The sequence below is a fragment of the Calonectris borealis genome, chromosome 9 (assembly GCF_964195595.1).
Source record: "Calonectris borealis chromosome 9, bCalBor7.hap1.2, whole genome shotgun sequence".
In the NCBI taxonomy this organism is placed as follows: domain Eukaryota; kingdom Metazoa; phylum Chordata; class Aves; order Procellariiformes; family Procellariidae; genus Calonectris; species Calonectris borealis.
Window position 1 is genome coordinate 29115898 of NC_134320.1, and position 19560 is coordinate 29135457.

At 41.5% G+C, this 19560-nt stretch overlaps 1 protein-coding gene across 1 annotated transcript in view; it reads right to left on the bottom strand.

Moving 5' to 3' along the window:
• ARHGEF26 (Rho guanine nucleotide exchange factor 26) overlaps positions 1–17701 on the bottom strand; it is a 59282-nt gene extending 41581 nt beyond the window's left edge. Inside the window, exons 1-5 of the mRNA XM_075157525.1 lie at positions 16463–17701; positions 14917–14956; positions 12804–12949; positions 7012–7068; positions 2505–2665 (exon numbers count right to left, since the gene is read on the bottom strand). Coding sequence (XP_075013626.1) covers positions 2505–2665; positions 7012–7068; positions 12804–12949; positions 14917–14956; positions 16463–17530 — 1472 coding nt within the window. The 5' untranslated portion in view covers positions 17531–17701. The remainder of the gene's footprint in view (positions 1–2504; positions 2666–7011; positions 7069–12803; positions 12950–14916; positions 14957–16462) is intronic.
• Between the last annotated feature and the right edge of the window lie 1859 nt (positions 17702–19560).

Genomic DNA, 19560 nt, shown 5'->3' on the forward strand with positions numbered 1-19560 from the left:
CATGTAAGCAGAAGTCTTTAAAAAGTACTATTCCTTGAAAATAAGGACTTTGATAACCTGCACTCCCTGACAACATTACTGTCGTACAACTCTCATTCCTGTGGTGGCTGTGGATTCAGAAAACACCCGGCTTCTGGCAAAAGACCTCAACGATAAGAAAGAGAGAGAAACAAAAGGGAACAGGGGGATAGAGAAATGAAGATACACCAAATAAGTCCAAATGTACAGCTATTATATAGCTCCTAAATTAGGTTTGCACTTGACACAATACTCTCTCACATGTATGCTCCATGAAGCAAAATCTTATTACTGCATAAACTTCAGAAGACATAAAATCAAACTGCTGCACAACAGATGTAAAATTCCACAGACTTCGAGGGGCTTCAGAGAAATAGGGGCTAAGAAAGGACATTACCATGACTGGGAACATGAAATTTGAGAAGCTCCACAAAGGTAAATACAGGTTTAATGCTAAAGAATTCAAAACATCACAATTTCTACAAGAAAGAAAGAAAGGGGACAAAAGAAAAGGGAACAAAAAAAAAAAAAAAAGCTGAAAATGTGGGAAGGACTGACTCCAGAAATATTCCTAGTCTGACAGATTCCTTATACACCCATTAGCCCCATTTCTGAAGTGAAGCTAGTATTTTTCTGTTCCTCATGTAGACAGAGATACATTTAAAGTTGTACAGTGCTATGGTTAAGATCAATTGGTATCTTAAGTAGGCCACGTGCATCCTTTAGCCATCATGCTTGATTTCAAACTGGAAATAAGGTATAAGAAAAGAAGCATAGACATTTTTATTTTTTAGTTACATAGATGACAGAAATTCACCTGCTGATACTGTTATTAACCAGGCTAGGATAACGAACAAATTATAACAAAGCAAAACCTCATTAAACAACTTTTTGAAATAGAGTTTAAAGTATTTATAACCCTGAAGTACACTGTGAGTGCACATACATATGCATGTCCCGTATTAAATAACGCTGGCAGTAATTATCAGCAATCATAAAACACTTTTCAGCATTTGTATCATGTAAGATCTGCCAACATTTCCTTTCCATTTGGCACTATTTGTAGCGCGTCCATTTTTCTTGTACTGAAAAAACTTATCAAAAAAAAAAGCACAGCACAGCAAGCACAGCAGATCTTTTTAAAATAAATACAAGTCTCTGGTGTCAGGTGCTATGGCGTGCACAACACTGTTCATAAACAGTAAAATGCCTATGCTGTTTACCTAAAAGATACCACAGTCACACAGTATGCTGCACATTAAGTACTCTGTAGAAAGTAAACAGTGATTCAACTGATTAAGGAAAACACCAGCAAGAGTCAGTTCTTAAGGGCAAGTACAAAACTCTTGCTCAATTTTTAACAGTTTAGTAAGGGCAGACTAAGCTTAATTTGACAGACTGTAAAGACTAGGTATGACTGCTTAGTGTATTAACATTTAGCTTAGGAACTGATTAGATTTGAAGGATGCTTATTTCTACTGAAATACACTATGTTCTTTCCTTCTCTACCAATTTTCAGAGAAACTAACACCATGCCTATCTTGTTAAATGTGAGCTCAAACACAGTGGCAAGGCGAGTCTGTCAAACTCATATGCATGTTCACTGTTATTTGCATTTTCCATCTCCAAACCAGCATAACAATTTTGGAAGAAATGGTTACCACTCCAAAATGGTTACCTGAGATTCCAATAAAAAACTTGCTTTTATGTTCAAACAGTTATTAAAATAATAACTGGACATGTCCAGTTCAGCCTACCTGTAAGCTCTCCTCACTGAATCAGTAGAGCCAGAAAAGTAAACAACTGTTCAACTTTAAAAATAGAGAACATTCTGGCAAGAAAAGCTAAGATTTTTCCAAATAAGAGCAACATGCCTCAGAGAACAAGAGCATAGGTAAGGCATAGCCTGAGTCTGCAAATCCTACTGTATATCATAAATAGTACTAACCAAAGCTCTACTAATCAAGGGACTGCAATGAGGTATATAAGGAAAATATAATCCAAATAAACAGGGGCTTACTCATATTACAAAAACAGAATCTATGGTTAGCAAAATAAAACCTCAGCTGTTTGTATTACATGAAATTATTCTTTAGCATTGCAGAGCACATATTTTGGTGCTCTGAAAGAACAGAGAATCAAATTCCATTCTAAATTATTTACAGCTTATAAAAAACTAAGACCCTGCATATTAATACATGCAACATTTGACTTCTGATTCTTAAACTGTCAGGCCTAAATTTTGTTGAATTTGCTACCTTGCAGCTGTTCCTTCATTTTGTGGTAACATTAAAGACGCTATTTTATATGCCACATTTCATTACTTGCTTGAAACATGTTTTGACTACTATTAATCATTCTCAGGTATAATAAAAAAAATGTATTGTAAATAATTTAAATTTATAATTACTAAATTTTAAATTTAAATTTATAATTTTTTAAATGTATAATTTTTTTTAAATATAGAAATTTATTGCTACACTTACTTTTTGCTTGCTTCGTAAACATCCGTGATATTGGAGAAAAGGTGATGGCTCTCCGTTTTGGTCATTGTGAGACTCAGTTCCCTGGAATTTTTAAACATCCGGATCAGAATCTCCAAGCTCAGCAAATAAGAATGCTCAGAAGATATAACTTCAAATATCGCCTGCAGGGTGGAGGGGGGAAAGAAAAGACTTACTATTGACTAGGCTTTTTTTTTTTTTTTTAAAAAAAAAAAAAGGAAAATGTGGAGGAGGGGTGCAAAGAAAAGCTAGAGATTATAACATAAATACTTATTTCCGTGATAGTTGCATCACTTACTTAGAAGTAAATGATTTAATACTAGGAAAAAACCTTTTTTAAAAAGCCTATATTCAGATTTTTCAGTGCAACTGCAAACAGAGTTTGAAGACAAAAACTTAACACCAACTATGATCACTCCCCATTCATACTCCTGAAAGGTAGTTTGATTTTGGTTTTTTTTTTTTTTTTAATTAAAAAAACCTACATCTGTTTCTGTGGCCCGGTTGGAAGCTTCATATCAGTCATACTACTGTTGACCAGCCAGTATTTGCTTTTGCTTTTTTTAAACAGAAGCTAGTAAGTTATTTGCTTGAAAGCATTCTTGGGTAACAGAGCTCTGCTTACCCAAACATCTGCAGAAAAGCAAAACCCTTTGCAAAATTCAGGTTTTAGTCATGTAACAGCAGTGATACCTTGGTTACTTTTAAAACATCAAGTTAGGAGCAGGCTCATGAGAAGCTGAGCTATCTGCAGCAGGGAGGGCAGCCTGGAAGCAGAGCAGACAGGAGGGGGTGGCAGCCACTATCCCCGTTAGTGATTAGTGACCAGACAGGCAGACCTCCAGTTCACTCCCTCACCTCCCACAAACAACTTCTCTGTTTTATCACCCTGCCACTTGAAGAGTAGCCACTGTAACTTCCATCAGCTGGCTGACATACAAAGCAAACTTTTAATGGACTCTTGGACTTGATATCCACATACTTGTTCCATTGGAAATTTTCATCTCTGATGTAGAAACCTATTCAGCTTTTAGACATCTTTTACCTCTCTAGGCTTTATTTGCTGTTAATCTACTACAGTTCTTACACGTATATACACGGAAAAAATTGAGTAATTTTCATGAACCCTTTTGTCATGAGCTCCACCAAGTCATATTTGTCATCAGTGCTACCTTCCAGGCATTACTAACACAGAATAATACGATCACCAGAGATAATATAACTTTGTTCTCAATATAACTACTGTTAATACTTGCACATATAATGTCGTGAGTTATTTGCAACTAACTTCTCTAAGCATTCTCAAACCAAAGGAGAAATACATACTTTAAATGCAACAGTGCAGATCTGAGTATTTAGAAAGGCTAATGCCCATGGCTCTACAAACACAGAGAGGGACAAAGAGAGGGTCTTGCGGCTGACAGTCTACAGGAGAAGTTCACTTAGATGGCCTGATGGACGTGCTCTGGAGAAACCCTGCTCTTCCGTGACCAGGTACAAAGGCAAGGGAGACTATAGGCAGGTTGAAGGCAGTCTTCCTGAATATTCCCAACTGCCAACTGGGACAAACCATACAGGGAAAAAAAAGCAAAACATTCTGCTGGGGACATTTGTTCACAAGATTTCTTAAAGAGTTCAAGTCTAGTGAATTCTGCTGGTGTTACTAAGGTAAGCTTTTGATCAAATACAATTTCTCTTGGGTATCCTGAGTCTCAGTGTTCCCAGACTGTGCTTTCAAAATTATTTTTGCCCTTCTAAAAAATCTCCTTCAAAGAACTGAGATTTTAATAATGAAATAACAAGTTTTGGATTTCTTAGAACAAACCAAACAAACTAAACAAAAAAAACCCTTAAAGGTTTATACAGTGCAAAGAAGGTTTATCAACTCCACAGAAAACCTACAGGGCCATTATATATACAAGGAAAGGAAGTCTAATGTACATATCGGTAGTCTCTCCATCTTGTTACCTACCTAAAAAGCTGAGGGGATCTGGTGAGAGATACAGCAGCAGCTAGGTAACAGTTACAACATCCTACATGCTACTCGCAAGAGTGAATACTGCTGTGCAAGAAGACATGCAAAGGTGATGCTTAAAATAATGTTAAATTGCCTGCTTGCCAACTCCCTCAGCCTCAAGACTCTAGAGAACATACACAAACTCTGGCAGCAAATCTACCTGCTGCTTGGCTAACAATGTGCAGAAAGGGGCCTAAAAAGGGCATTTTGGCCTTTGCCCAGCAATTACATTTCCAATCTGCAGTCTCATTGTACTTCTCCCAGCTGTGCTCCCAAAGAAAGAATTTACCTAAGGATTGCTGTAGAGTTCCATGGCTAATGGGTTCCTATCCAGACATTTTTCAACAGGAAGATATACAAGCTCTCTTATTATTATTCTTTTGGAGGGGTTTTGTTTATGCTTTTAGTGAGGACCCTCATGGACTTCTTCCAGTTTCGTGACAGAAAGTCATTAGCATGGTCAGAAATAAATGGGACAAAGAAAGATACTTTGCTTCTAATGTGTAAGGAAGGAAGAGAATATCATCTTACCATGACCCAAACACATTTCGGAGAATAAAAAAAGAATTAGAAACAACCTTGACTTTGACATACAGTAACTACACCACATTCAGAGGCTGGGGTGGCATTTACCAGGTGCTTGCTAACAGTGTTTCTGAATGACATCTGAAACCATACTGTGGTTAGTTTGTATTGTATCAAGATAATCAGATGTTTGAATCCTGATGGACAGTAAACACTCTTAAGCGGCAAGATGCATACCGCAGTTTGTACACATATACACAGAGTTTCCAGCTTGCAAGCAGAGAAGATCTATCAAAAATTATTTTAGTTCAAATCAGTCTGTCTATATGACATTTTCTTTAGACAAAAGATGCAGAGATGCATCTCTCTAATACGTTCTGAAAGATGGGATGTGTATGAATGCATGACATTGACGTTTAATCAACGTATAAAGCAACCATTTTTCTGCAGTGACAATATATTATCATGGTAAAAATGGTCTAGTAAGTTCTAAAAAGCAATTTAAAGAATAGATAAAGAATAATTGATAAAAGGCAATTTAAAAGACATACAGCAAAAGCACGACTTGGTAGTACAACTAAATCTTAAGAATATTTATTTAGGCTCCCTCTGAAAGAATGGGCCTCTAATATTCAAATAAACACCTCAGGCTTGAAAACATGTTTGGTAACTTTAAAGACTTTACATTTAAAAGGCATCTAAAGAACTTGTTCTCTTTGAAGGGACGTAAATATGACTCCAGGAAACATAAGACTAAAGGCACCTAAAGGATATGACTGAAATAAATGCCCTGTGTCTCAAAGCTTCTCAGCAGGAAGAGACAGAAAAGCAGAACACATGCTGCACAGCCTCTTCCCCAAAACAAGCAAAAGAAGATAGCCAAAGAAATGTAGCATTATAAAAAAAAAAAACCAACAAACTATTGTCTAAATCTCATGTATGCAATACAAGATGTTTCTGTATTTCATGTATGATCACAACAGCTGTAGGTCACACAGCTAAGTTAACATTTGAGGCTTGCTGTACACATCTGTGAACTTCACAGAAAACCCCAGTCAGGTCTCACTTGGCTACATTCGCTGAGGTATGTCCTGAAGTGAAATGAAGATATTGGAACAAATTTCCATGGCAGGTAATGCTATAGTGTTTCTATTCAAAAAACCTTGGTTTTTTTTCCTATTGAAGGACATACCTCAAGAACTGCAGGTATATAGCTGGCTAGGTCAGGCTATTCTTTTCAAGACCTCTCACTCATTTTGATATAGCCCCTGTAAGTAAGGAAGGAGGGTAAAGCAGATAACGTGGACAAAAGGAGCAAAGAGAAAGAGGAAAGCGGATAAAGAGGACAAAAGGAGCAAAGGGGAAAGAGGCAGAGAGAGAAAAGATAACTACATCAGTAACTGCTGCTGTTGTCTGTACTGTTGACAGCATGGATGCACCTATTCCATTTCATGTGAAAGGAAAAAGGTTAGTTACATCAGATACACAGTGCTCGCATGTTCAGAATTGTTCACAGGATTGGTTACAACTAAGGGGCATTGTAAAAAGCTGTTCTTTGCTCCTCACTGCCTTTAAAAATTTATGTGCCACCTCCTACCCTCTGTGAACGCAAGGTTAATTTTACACCTTCCCTGGTACAGCACGCAGCAGTGACTGCCTGCTGCTACCGAGTAGCCATCAACCAGGCTACATCTGCTGGAGCGAGCATACCTAGGAACCACTCCTCCAGCAGGGTGTTGGCAGGAGACTCGTGGCAGGGACATACGCACATCAGCAACAGACACGTTTTGTTTATTTATTCTCCCCGGGGAGAGAAGACACTTCACTCTAGCACAGGAAGCAGTGTGATGAACCTGTCTCCTTATCAACAAATACAGAGTATTAAATCAGGCATGCAGTGCATCCCTAAACAATCAACAAAAAAGAATGTGTTACTTTAAAGAGTACCTCCTGTCTTTTTCTTTCTTCCTGGCTGATTGCTTCTGTTAATCCATTCTTCTTTACCTAAGGAAAAAAAAAATTAAATTTTCCACATCTTTTGTAGAAAAATACAATTTAAGAAAAAAAAGCAAAACACCACAGAATTATCAAAACATTGGACTAAGAATTCAGCTAAAGAATCTGCCCACTTCAGAAAGACAGTGATGAACCAGCAGAAATAAAAAAAAAGTCGATAACGCCTGGCATTTGATTTATCGAAAGAACTAAATAATTTCATTAAAAACTATCCAGGACACACACAGAGAACTATTGCAGCAAAAGCATGCACAGTTGAATCGTGGTCACCCTGCACAACCTCCCTGGCTTTTACACACACACACACAAGCATGAAAACTGCTTACTCCTTTTCAGTTAGATTTCTTGACTGACACACGTACATCAGGTTCGTTTTGCGAGTTGGCCTGAAAAATCTTAGTGTCTTCATTTGTTAAACACACCTAAATGCCTAGACAAAATACCTAGACAGGTAGTTTGTTGGCCAAAAAATTATTCTGGATGTGCTCTAGCTTTACCCTAAACAGACATGGCAAAGTCTTGAGTAAATACTCCTGTATTTCTATCCGCAACCCTATGATGATGTCTCTCCCCACTCTGCACCCTACAGCCAAATCAGCCAAGACAACTTTGCCCCAGCTCTCCATACACAACCATCATGAACTCCAGCCATAGCCACATGTTCCACAGTCTGAAGCCACATGCTCAGCTACCAAATTCTACACCAGAGACCCCTGAGTTTATTCTTTCCTGGTGCAAATTGCATGCATTATGTCATTTAACAGGAGAACATTAAAAATACCAGAAAGTGAAGCACCAAGGAGGGACTGACTTTATGCGTTTCCTACAGGAGTGTTAAACACAGGACCTCAAATCAGCAGGGTCACCCGCGTATGGCACGCTGGACCTGGGAAGGGGAAAGAGGCCACCGCACAGCACCACACGTGACAGATACTGTTCCCTTCGCGGAGCAGCAGTAAGTCACAGGACGTGAGACCTAACAGATGCACTTCCATCCTCCCATTTCCCTTTCAGTCTTCTCCAAAAGCTCCTAATGTACTATCATCCACAGCGTTCTCTTCTTACTCCACTCGTTCCCTGGAATTTTAGAGGATATATTATTCCTCATTTTATTCCTGCATACTAGGCACCACAAACCTGGATAGCAGGCTCAAGAGTAAAGACGGCACAACACTTGAGTAGTGCCGCACTTCGATTTGCATGCACACTGAAGTATATACACACATGTATATACTTATAAAAATAACATAAATATTCCAGTGTTTGAGCAATTGTTCTTTTGAACACAAGTTACAGATTCCTATGTCACCACAAGCACACACGTCTGAATACAAGCAAGAACTAACTAAATGCCTTTCTATTAAAGTACCTTTCAATCAACAACCTGAAAGCTTTAGAGCACTCACTAGGAAGTACAATGTCACTTTTTTCTGATGCAGTGGAGGACTTTTCTAAAAATATGCTGAAATACAGGAAATACCTATGAACATATCCAAAAGATTTCAATGCTTCCTGTTAATACAGCAACTGCAAATTTCCAGTGAGGTCAATGCAGCAACTGCTATATTCATGTTCAAAAAACTGTAGCTGTGTTTCATGATCACTATTTTGTCATATATGGGTGTGTACAGACAAAGTACACATATAAATTCATCACATAAGCAAATGGCTCAACCTTACATTCTTAATCAACAGCAACACTTCCAAAGAGAAAGAGGCCCAAATATAGTGAAAGAAAATTCAATTCCTATTTGTTGAGATGTCCAAAATGTTTTAGCTGAAAGAGCCTAAAAATCACATTTGTGATACTATGCAAACAACAACTTAATATAAGCTAAGAACATAACCAGAAAGAATGGAAAATGCCCAACACTACAGCTACCGATGTTGTCTTACTGTCACACTGGACTGCTTTTTTCCAGCAATTCACCATGGAGACAAGGAGGAAAGGATGAAAGAACGACAGGTTAACTCTGTGGTTATGTGCAAGAAGTTCCTCCAAAATAAGGAAGTGCTGCAGGGGGGGAATGCACCAGAAATATTTCTTTGAGAAATATAGTAAGTGGCTGCACCATAAACCAAATTGAACATTTTGATACTGGGAGAGAAATGAGAGCTAATGCAGAGATTATCCCTGAAGATCCTTGACAGTAAAACCAAGTAGTTTTTGTTTGATGACACAGAGAAGAGGCAGTTCTGGAAAGGTGTGAGTGGCTCAGTAAAGCAACTTGCAGCAGCTTTTTAAATAAATGAGAAAAATCACAGCTGCACTTGTCCCAAACCAGAGAAAGAGATGATCAGAAAAATGAAACACAAGATGACCAAAGCTTGGAAAGAATTTTGGGTTAGAGAGACAGCAGTTCAGAGAACATGCAAAATCTTGATGCAGTGCTACGTAAATACATTGCACCTACTGGGCATGAAATGGAGAACTTCATGCTAAAACACCCATTTAATATTAAATTCTTCAATAATTATGAGCATTACCTATGCTATGGGACATTTGTTTCCAGTGCTAGATCTCAAGAATATTTGTAAGAATCACAGCAGCACTGACAGTACTAATGAAAATGAACATGCATCACGTTCTCCAGGCTGGACAGTAAGGACCTGGAAAAACAGACATTTAAGTTCAAAGTCCGCCAGTTAGATGCAGCGGTCAAACTCTGCAACAGGTTGCCCAGGGAGGTGGTGAGGTGTCCACCTGTGGAGATATTAAAAACCTGACTGGACACAGTCCTGGACAACTTGCTCTAACTGACCTTCCTCAAGCAAGGGGGTTGGACAAGATGATTTCAAGAGGCCCCTTCCAACTTAACCGATGCTGTGATTCCTTGCATGCACAACAATACACATTGTCATTATCCACACCAACTGAATGCTGCACTTGTTGGAAAGTAAATACATTTAATATAGAGCCCAAGTTAATATCAGTGCCTATGATCTGCTGGAAATCCTTCAAAATTATCGGAAGATACTTTTGGAATATATTTTGGAAATATTGGTTATTCTCCCTAAATTCAACTTTTAAATTAACAGGTGAAGGTTGGAAGGAACAGAGATGGTAGATAAGCTACCTCTTTACCTAGTCATCCGCTTAGCTACTGCTAGCTGTCTAATCTGTAACAGGAATCTAAAGAGAGAGAGGGTTCAAGAGAGGAATTTGAAAGGAACTGGATTTAAATAGCACCCTATTTCAGAGTCTTTAATGTTCTCCAAAAAGCTCAGTCTTAGTTTCACATGTGTGCGTACGCTGCAGGAAGACAGAAACGCCCTTTTTTTATCATCATCATAAAGGATTTGACAACTCCATATACGAAGGTTTCACTACCCCCCTCACTTAGAAAGTCTGGTCAGAACTGCATCAGCTGTCAAGCCTGTATGGCCAAAGAAACATCCTGCAGAAAGAGTGGATTCATCCTGCTGCCTCCCCTGTATTTCCTAGCACAGTCACTGCTAACAAATACCATAAACATATTATTCTCCTTCCTTCCTAATGTATGTGGAAACCCAATACTTTAACATTTTCCAGCTGACTTCCTGTTACAGTTCCACACTCACTTTTTAATACACATTGACAGCATGTAATTTTTCCAGAGAGTTATAAACACAGACACTCCGAGATTCAGATTCCCATAGTTGGTTTTCACAGTGCACTACCTTTTCCCATATACTCCCCACTTCCAACCTTGTAAATCAAGCAAAGACATTGAACAAGTTTGCTGTGCTAGAAATCGTAAAGAACAAGTTGGTTTATGTAACTGTAAGCATGGCACGGGAATGGTTCTTTTACTGAGATGATTTTTACACTATTTTGGTCCCACAACAAATTAGTGTTTTTGAAAATTATTATTATTATGGAATAGCATTCCTTCCAAAATACCTCAGCTGTTGAACATTTAACTGCTAGTTTGCCTAGAAGGCAGAAAAAACCCAAATTGACTTCATTATAAACAAATTTTTTTGCAACATTAAGCAAATTAACTACAAGTAACGTACTTGATTTGTTGAAAGAAAATTTAAAGCAAATCTTTTCAAAACCACAATGTCTTGCCTTCTTTATAATTATTGAATTAGAGGGATTCATATTTCAATACCTTAAACTGCAAAAGGTCTTCAACACCTGTAAGACAGCTATTCTAAGCAGACAATCTAAATAGCCTTAGAAGATCTTGTTGAGGCTTAATAACTAATTTATATAGGATATACACAGCCAATGGCCCCAGCTGTCAAGTATTCTAGGTCATCATGTCATGTATAATAATCATTTCCTTTGCCACACATAGAGATGAGGTTCCACAACATTCTACAAGTTACATAAACACAAACCAAAAAAACCCAAACCCTTCATTTTAGGGGTATTCATCCAGAAGCCACAGAAATTATCAAAGGATAAAATGAACCACAGAAACACAAAATTTTTACAGTTTCTTTAGTCTCAAAATCATGCATACTAGGAAAGCCTGTAGAAATATCAACTAGTATCATTAACTTGCCAGCTTATTAGCAGGGATGCTAGCAAGATTACAGTACTGATTAAAATAGGTGAATTCTACTTTGTTTAACGATGCTACCAAGAAAAAGCCACTGCACATGCTTCATAGACTGTGCTAAGGATAGCAGAATACCACCATCTGAATACTTGGCTTTTTAAAAATGGTTTCCATTAAATATATGCAGTCAAATCAACTTAAAAGTTGGCTTGCAGCAATTTAGAACAATTCAGCAGAAACTTGTTTGTAATTAACCGAAGCTTTTCTTTAGTATAATTCACCCTTTTAGTGAATTCACACAAACACTTTTTTTTTTTTTTTAAACGAATCAGTAAAGTTGTGTCTTTGCCAAATACAGGACCCTAAAATGAACTTTCTCAATTGCATCGCTTTTTATGTAAAACAAAGACCAGTAATTGATCAGGACTTCCATGTCGTTCTTAAGAAATAAAAAACAAAGTTTAGCAAAAAACAAAACAGGAATAAATCTTATTTAAGGTTTGGTCCACACCACTCCCATTTATTGAAAGGAAGTACAAAGCACAGATTTCACTCTGAGTTACATGCTGTTAGGAATTAAACCTATCTTTTCAGGCTTTCTGACAGTGCCTCGTTCAGAACAGCCAGACACAGTACCATGCATTAGCGTAAACCATAACTCTTCTACAAACCTGCATCAGTATGGCAGCCAACAGCCTGTGCAGGCAAGGCCTAAGCAGCCATCTTCAGCGACTGAGGGAGGTACAAAGTCAGGGTCTTAAATTCAATGTGCAAACAGGAGAGGCATGCTTGATTTTCTTTGTCCAGCATAGTTTAAAAAGAAAAAAAATAATAGAAATGTATCTTAAAGCCTACAAACACTTGCGCTATAAAAAGGAAGATGTCAGGTAACCGGGGAAACTGATTCTGGCAGGAGCATCAGTCTATACCTACTAAAATTGAGCGAGAAAACACGGTTTATCCTTTCTTTAAGCTGTTGAAGTTACCTGACATAAAACCTAAACAAAAGCTAAATTGAGACCTCTGGATTTGGATTAGTAACATCTGATAGTTGCAAACTTGTTGATGTAAAAAAAAAAAAAAAAAAAAGAAATCAGAGACACCTTATATTTTGGAAGGGAAATGAAAACAAACTTCAGCCAAAAACTCCAGTAGCAAGTAAAAACACTTGCTTCAATATATTCTTAGATACTCTGTCTTTGTCTGGCTATACAATGATCAAATACTCACAACAGACAGCTGACTCCATGTTGATCTCAGGGGCTTATAGTGAAAAACAATCTTCTCATCCGATCTCTGCTCTCGGGGCTCAGACTCTTCATCAGAATCTATGTCCAGAGCTTTTTCTTTATAGTTCTGATATAATACTGCGTTTTCTATAAAACAACAACAGTATGTCATTAATTGCTAGAATGTTAGCTTAGTTGCTTTCATTAAAATTTTAAGTAACATTTAAACAATGAAAGAAACCAAAATGTCAATGTGCTGTTCACAAACTCCATCAGACAAAGATAGTATCTTATTTAGGATGGACAATGGTGCAGTACAGTAACAATGGATCACTGTACCACTACCAAAAAGATCCACACTGACTGAATTAAAGAACAGATGTGTCCTTTGTCAAGAAAAAACAGAAAACAACTTTTTCTTCCTTGGTTTGTTGCACAATGTTTCATAATTAGCCAGCAATTTAAAAACTGAACAAGCGTGTCAGTAGAGCAGAGTCACTAATCTGGAGGTCTAGCTATTTTAATCTACAAGACCATTACAAGTCCACTATCCATGCCAACTTCTATTGTCAGCTTTAAATACTGTCTTCGTACTTCGCTAAGAGAAGGAAATGATCCAAATTTCAGAAATTTGAGGTCAGAACTATTCCAAATAGAAATTTCAACGCTTGCTTGAATAAGCATGAGGCCTATGAACCTTAAGACAAAATACACTCATCATATGTTTCAGTACTGCCAGTATTAACTCAGTAGTATCAGTGGCAAAGAAACACAGGTGTGGAGCATGCCCTTTCCATACCCCAACCTCCTTGACCACACACCCTCTTCAAAAGCAGACAGAAAAGGACAGAGAAATTCAAGACCAGAATAACCTACAGACGGATTAAGCTGTTAAGAAAGCACGCTCTACAAGGTACTTTAGAGATGGGCCAGGCTTTGGACAATATCCAATCTTCCCCTACAAGGGAAAGGGGAAAGAAGTCAAAGGTCTGGCTGCTCCACGCACAGCTGCAACTCCTGAGGTCTTAAGCTGGGCGGGTCCATTCCACCTGCTTGGACCACACAGCCCTGGCCTTTTGTATTTGTTCTTTGCAACATGTCTATACAGTTTATACACTTTTAAGACAGGAAATTGTGTATAGCAACTGAATTCGGAGAGGCATTACAGAGAAAGTTATTAGTTGGGATCAGTCCAAGACAGAAGGGAGCCATTGGAAAAGAATCTAGAAAACGTCATCAGAAGATAGTGTGAGAAAAGATGAAAATAAGAGTTAGATGGGGGGTGATGCAAATAGAACAAAGTGGAAAGTTTTGAAAATAGAAAGGAAGGTAATACAGCAGCTGAGATGACCTTAAGGAGGCATTAAGCAGAGAAAAGCCAAGTGAGTAGCAGTTGTTATAATGAAACTTCCATGGACTCATAGCCAGGAAAGAATTTTTTTCTTGTTGAAATATTGGGAAAAGCAGCAAACTTGGCAAAGCCCAGAATTAATGAGTAGAATAAAAAAGCAGATACATGGACAGTGTTTTTCTGACTCTTAAACTTGAAGCCTAGGTAGCAAGAAAAGAAAAGGATTACAAAGTCAAGGAGTTCACCCCATCACCCTTGCCTCATGAGGAAAAGAGACAAATAGCTGCATGAACCATGAACTCAGAGAATAACAACTCAGGCGTCTGCTGCAAGTGATGACCCCAAACCCGTAAACCCGTAAGCTGATCCACAGAAGCTACGTCTTGCACCTGGGAAGAGTCAGAGGGAATAGGCAGGAAGGCAGTCCCAACTGGAAGAACAAGACTCATCTATGTAATTCTACAGAACTGTTGGGGCTGACACAGACACATCAATCAGTTCATCTTTTAGGAGGGACAGGAGTTTAAGTAGAAAAGAAGCCCTTCAAACAAAAACCCATTTTTACCCTGCCATTCTATATTCTTCAAAATATTCCCTGAAGTACGTCTAGTGCCAAAATTACGGTTCCATATTTTAGTCAGTTTACTGAAAAACAACGTACTTAGTCTTTGACTATGAATGAAAGAAGTGTGCAAAATGATCCTGAAGTTCATTTCTCTTGTGATTGAGCATATTTATCAAATCTGTACAGAAAACGGCTTACCTTCCCCATCAAACGTCCCTTGTCCTTTCAGCATTTTCTTCTGATAATTTTAACAGGAAAGAGATATATACACATTAAAAGAAGAATGCAAAATAACCAACAGTAACAAGAACTTCTGTTTTATTTGATACTTAGGCACCAAATTAACAGGCCCTAATCTATAAACCTCTGACGTTGGACAAGTATTCATGAAAACAATTGTTTCATCACAGAAAGTGAAAAGCTACTCTAGTTTTCCGCCTCTCGTGTATTGTTTATACATATTTGTCCCAAATGGTTCATTTTTCCTATGTTTCAAAAGCATAGTATACTAGCTCTACAAGAGTTCAGTGAACTTGCAACTCATTCCACTGTCACTGGGCTTTTCTACAAGGATATAAGGCTGTCTCTTTCCACACACTCTGCAAAGAACAACCACATTAAGTATTTTGTAAACTAACGTTTTGAGACCAAAACAAACCTTTGAAATAAAACAGCTGTTTTGGTGCAACAAGTCATATGGTCTAAGAAGTCTATTTAAAGAAAATGCTACTAGCAAAAAGAGTTTCGTGTGTAAAGACAGGACAATGTCATATCCTCCTATTTCAAACATAACTTACTGTTAAAGTCTATTACCAAACCCAAACCAAAACAAACGACCTCCTTACTCAGTCGTAGTTCACAATTCGATCGATTACTGTTTCACCACTTGTAGCATTTTCACAAAAGCTTCCATAACCATAATTTTTAGTTTGGCTGAAAATTGTTACAAAGCTGATAATTATTTTAATAGCTACAGCATTAGCCCTTAGCCTGGAGTACTTTATTACACAATTCCAAACACTCTGCAGAAATCTATATCCCATATATTTTTTAAAAAGTAACAAATTATATTTAAAAAGATGGAAATACAAGATCACAATATGTTCAAGTAAAAGAGTATTTTCAGTAAGTGTTTATAATTTGATGTTAATACATTAACATTCAATATAAATCTACTACTCCTAAGGGATTACAACCAAGAATTAAAAACAAGTATTCCGCTTTTACTTGCGGGCATTAAAATTAAGCTACAAAAAGATACCTGAAGTGGTCTCCATCAATTTAAAAATCACACTCCGATTTTTAAAAATACTTTAAAAGTAATGTCTCAGGTAGGAGTAAGGGAGGAGTTCATTTTCTGTCAGTCTGTCTACTCTAGCAAGCAGATTTTATTAAGTCAATGTCTCTTTTTTCCCTGTTTACTACTTTCTGGGAAACGGGTTTTAAAACATCAGTTTGATTGTGATGTGCTGGGGAATCCAGCAGCAAATGCAAGCATGAGGCTGCCATCAACGCATTTTTGAGCTGCCCAGATTTCAAAAGAATCGTGTCCCTGAAGCCTCCGCCACTTTACTTTGAAAACACCACTTGTATGTCATCTGTGAGACTCATCATGAAAAGTTTTGTGGTAGCAAAAAGCAAACTGAAAAAAACCCCAGAATTTATGGAAAGCAGAGATTGCCAGTCACGCTCCTGTGTAGCCTACACCATTCAAATCAACGTGTCACCGATCAGCACAACTTACCTTTATCCTCCCCAGACTCGAAAATTTCTCTTTATCTTCAACAACTGCTTTAAGTATGGGCTGGGACATTCTGTTTTTTTTCTTAAAATTACTAGAGCTGTCAAAGTCCACGCCGCTCACCACCGCTCTGCGGTAGGACGTCGACCTCAGGCCGCGCCTCAGGGTCCCTGGGCTGTCCAGGTCGCCCTCGGCCTCTTCCTCAGCATCGGCCACCAAAGGCACGCTGAGGCTCTCCACCATGCTGCGGACCTTCAGCACCCTCTTGCTCGTCTCCGCATTCTGGCTGTTGGCTTTGCTCGTCACCTTTATTTCGGAAGCCAAACTCTTGGGAATGATCTGTTGCGTGCCCACTTTGAGAGCGGCGGGGCTGTGGGTGCTCAGGACCACGGGCTGCTGCTCCACGGGCTGCTCCTGAGGGGACGCCGGCCTCTGAGGAGTCACGCCTTGCTCGGGGGACACCGCCTGGGAAACCACGGGGGGCCCCAGCGGCATTTTTTCTGGTATTTTGGAAACCCGGCTGCATGGCGAGGGCAGCGCTGCCGCGTTGCTGTTACTGGAGGAAGGTGCGTTTCCAGTAGGTGAGGGCTGAGGGCCGGCTGTGAAAACAATCCGCTCTCGCTGCGGTGCGAGCGCCGACTGACTGGAAATCCTCAGGGGATGGCCCAGCTGGCTTCCTGGTGAGGTAATGGTGCCGTTGGCAGTAAAACCGACAGAACTGTTCGAAACCAGAGCGAGCACCTCGGAGGACCGCTCAGGAGAGACCGCTTCACAGGCTGGAGGCCGCACGTTCCCGTTGGACACCGATCCCATGCTGGAACTGAAAAACGAGGGGCCCGCCCGGAGCGCTCCGCTGCCCGTGCAGGTGCTGACGGTGCCGGCAGGCTGAGTCACGGTGAAGGTGCACCTGTCCTCCACGGGAAAGTCGGTGAAAAGCACCCCGTTGGGGCTCTGGTACGACTGGGGCCGGGGTTTGCTCCAGGCGCGGGGCTGCGGCCGGGGGGTCGACCTCCTCTTCCAGCGCGGCGCCGCCTTGTCGTTGGAGAGATCCGCCTCGCCCTCCCCATCCATCGCCCGCTCCTCGGGGCCGCCGCGACCTCAGGGCGGCGGCAGCACCTCCTGCCCGGCGCCGCTCCCCGCCGCCGCCCGCTCCCTGCAGTTCGGCAAAGGGGAAGCAAGCGGCACCGCTCGTCAGGCCGCGGCAGCCTCACCGGCGCGGCGGGCAGCCCCGCTTCCCCAGGCGGCGGGCGCCGGGCCAGCGCGGGCCGGGCCGGGCCGGGCCGCGGGGGAGGGGAGAGGCAGCAACACCCCCGGCTCGCACCCACCCCGCGCTTCCCGCCGGCGGGCGGAGGCTGCCGCTGGGCGCTGCTCCCACCTGCGAGGCGCCCGCGCTGGGCCGCCCGGCCCCGGCGGCGGGGTGCGGAGGGCCCGTTCCCGGCGGCGGTCCCACCCGCAGCGCCTCACCTCATCGCAGCGCCCCCCGGGGGCGGGGGGGGGACGGCCGCCTGCCCGCCCCACCTGCGGCTCGGCTGAGGCGGAGGGCGGCGCGCGGCCCTTTCGCAGCCTTCCACCGGCCCCTCCGGCCGGGGCCACCGCGGTGCTGCGCCGGGCTGCCCCGCCACGGCCCGGCCCCGCCGCCGGGCCCCTCCCCTGCCCTCCGCCCCCGCGGGCCAGCGCCGGGCCGCGCAGGTAGCGGGCGCGGCAGGAGGGGCCGGGCTCCCGCCAGAGGAGCTGGTCTCCTCCCGGCCTCAGCGAAACGTAACCCAGGCAAAGCGCCGCAGTATGGGCTGCCGGGGGCCAGCTGTGGTGGATGGAGAAGCAGACCAGCCTCCCGGTGCTGAGGGCTTTTTCCAACCCGTGCCGGGCTTCTCCCTGGAGGAACGCACAAGTACTCTCCGCACAGGGAAAATGTTTGATTTTATACTCCGCACGCGCCCATGACAGGAGTCGCGTGCGGCGACGCCGTCCCCCTGTACCGCCCCGGCCGTGCCAGCCCGGGCGGAGGCTCGCGCAGGCCCCCCTGCCCGTACACCTGCTCGTTAGCAGGCACAGCCTTGGACGTGGCCGCTGAATGGCTTACTGTCTGCTAAAGAAGTGCTGGGTGAAAGCTGGGAAAAGGAGCACCTTTTTGGTAAGAAAATAGGACATTGGTGGGAATTCTGACAAATTACATCACCCTGAAAAACCTGTGTCTGTAAAAATGTTGAAACTTAACTGTGACTTTGGTACATCACATAACTTAAACTTAGATAAAAGGAGAACAGTATAGGTTTTAAAAAGCAAAACAAAACGCACGCTTCTCGTTTTTGCGCCGGTGCCTGCGCCGGGTGCTGCCCTGCCCTCGCCCCAGTGGGGTGCGAGCTCTGCCCGGCCCCTGCACCCAGCCAAGGCCGCCGCTGCCTACACCACAGGTCCCTGCACTGCCAGGAGGGGAGAGCCTCGGCAGCAGGGTCCCTGAAATAAGTAACACAGACACTTCTTCTGTTCTATTACATTTAATAATAATTACATCTTGCCCTTTCTTCACTATCTGCTTCTCCACAATTAAAATTTGTCCCCACTTGCGTTGGAAAAAAATAACGATCCCTGTATTTTAAAAGCCATCTTGTCACAGTATGTGGAACATTTAGCATGAGTAATTATTTAGCTCCACTATTAAATGTTATATTGGATATGAACGTAAAATATAATTTAGAATGCTTTCCTAGTGTTGAATCGCAAAACTGAATTATTTGTCAGGCTTCCCTCAAATGCATGGAAGATCAAATCCAGGTGTGATTTCTGTTCCTGTGTAATGCATAGGTAATGAACAGAAATACCTCGAATACTTGAAGATGCTCGAGCCCAGGCCCTGCCTTCTCAGCCAGGGACACTGCAATCCAGAGGTTTGGAGATGGGACGATAAGGCGAAGGACATGCGCCGCATACCTATTCCTGTTAATCTTGGCCTTCACTCTCAAGCTTTCTGCCACCCAAATTAGTGGTGAAACATTCAGGTCATTTACATCTAAGTGACCTTCAGGAAATGTCTAAGTAGCTGGGAGCAGCGAAAGCTTTGTTAGGCTGAACATGTTTCCTCACACCTGGCTGAGAGGGCACTT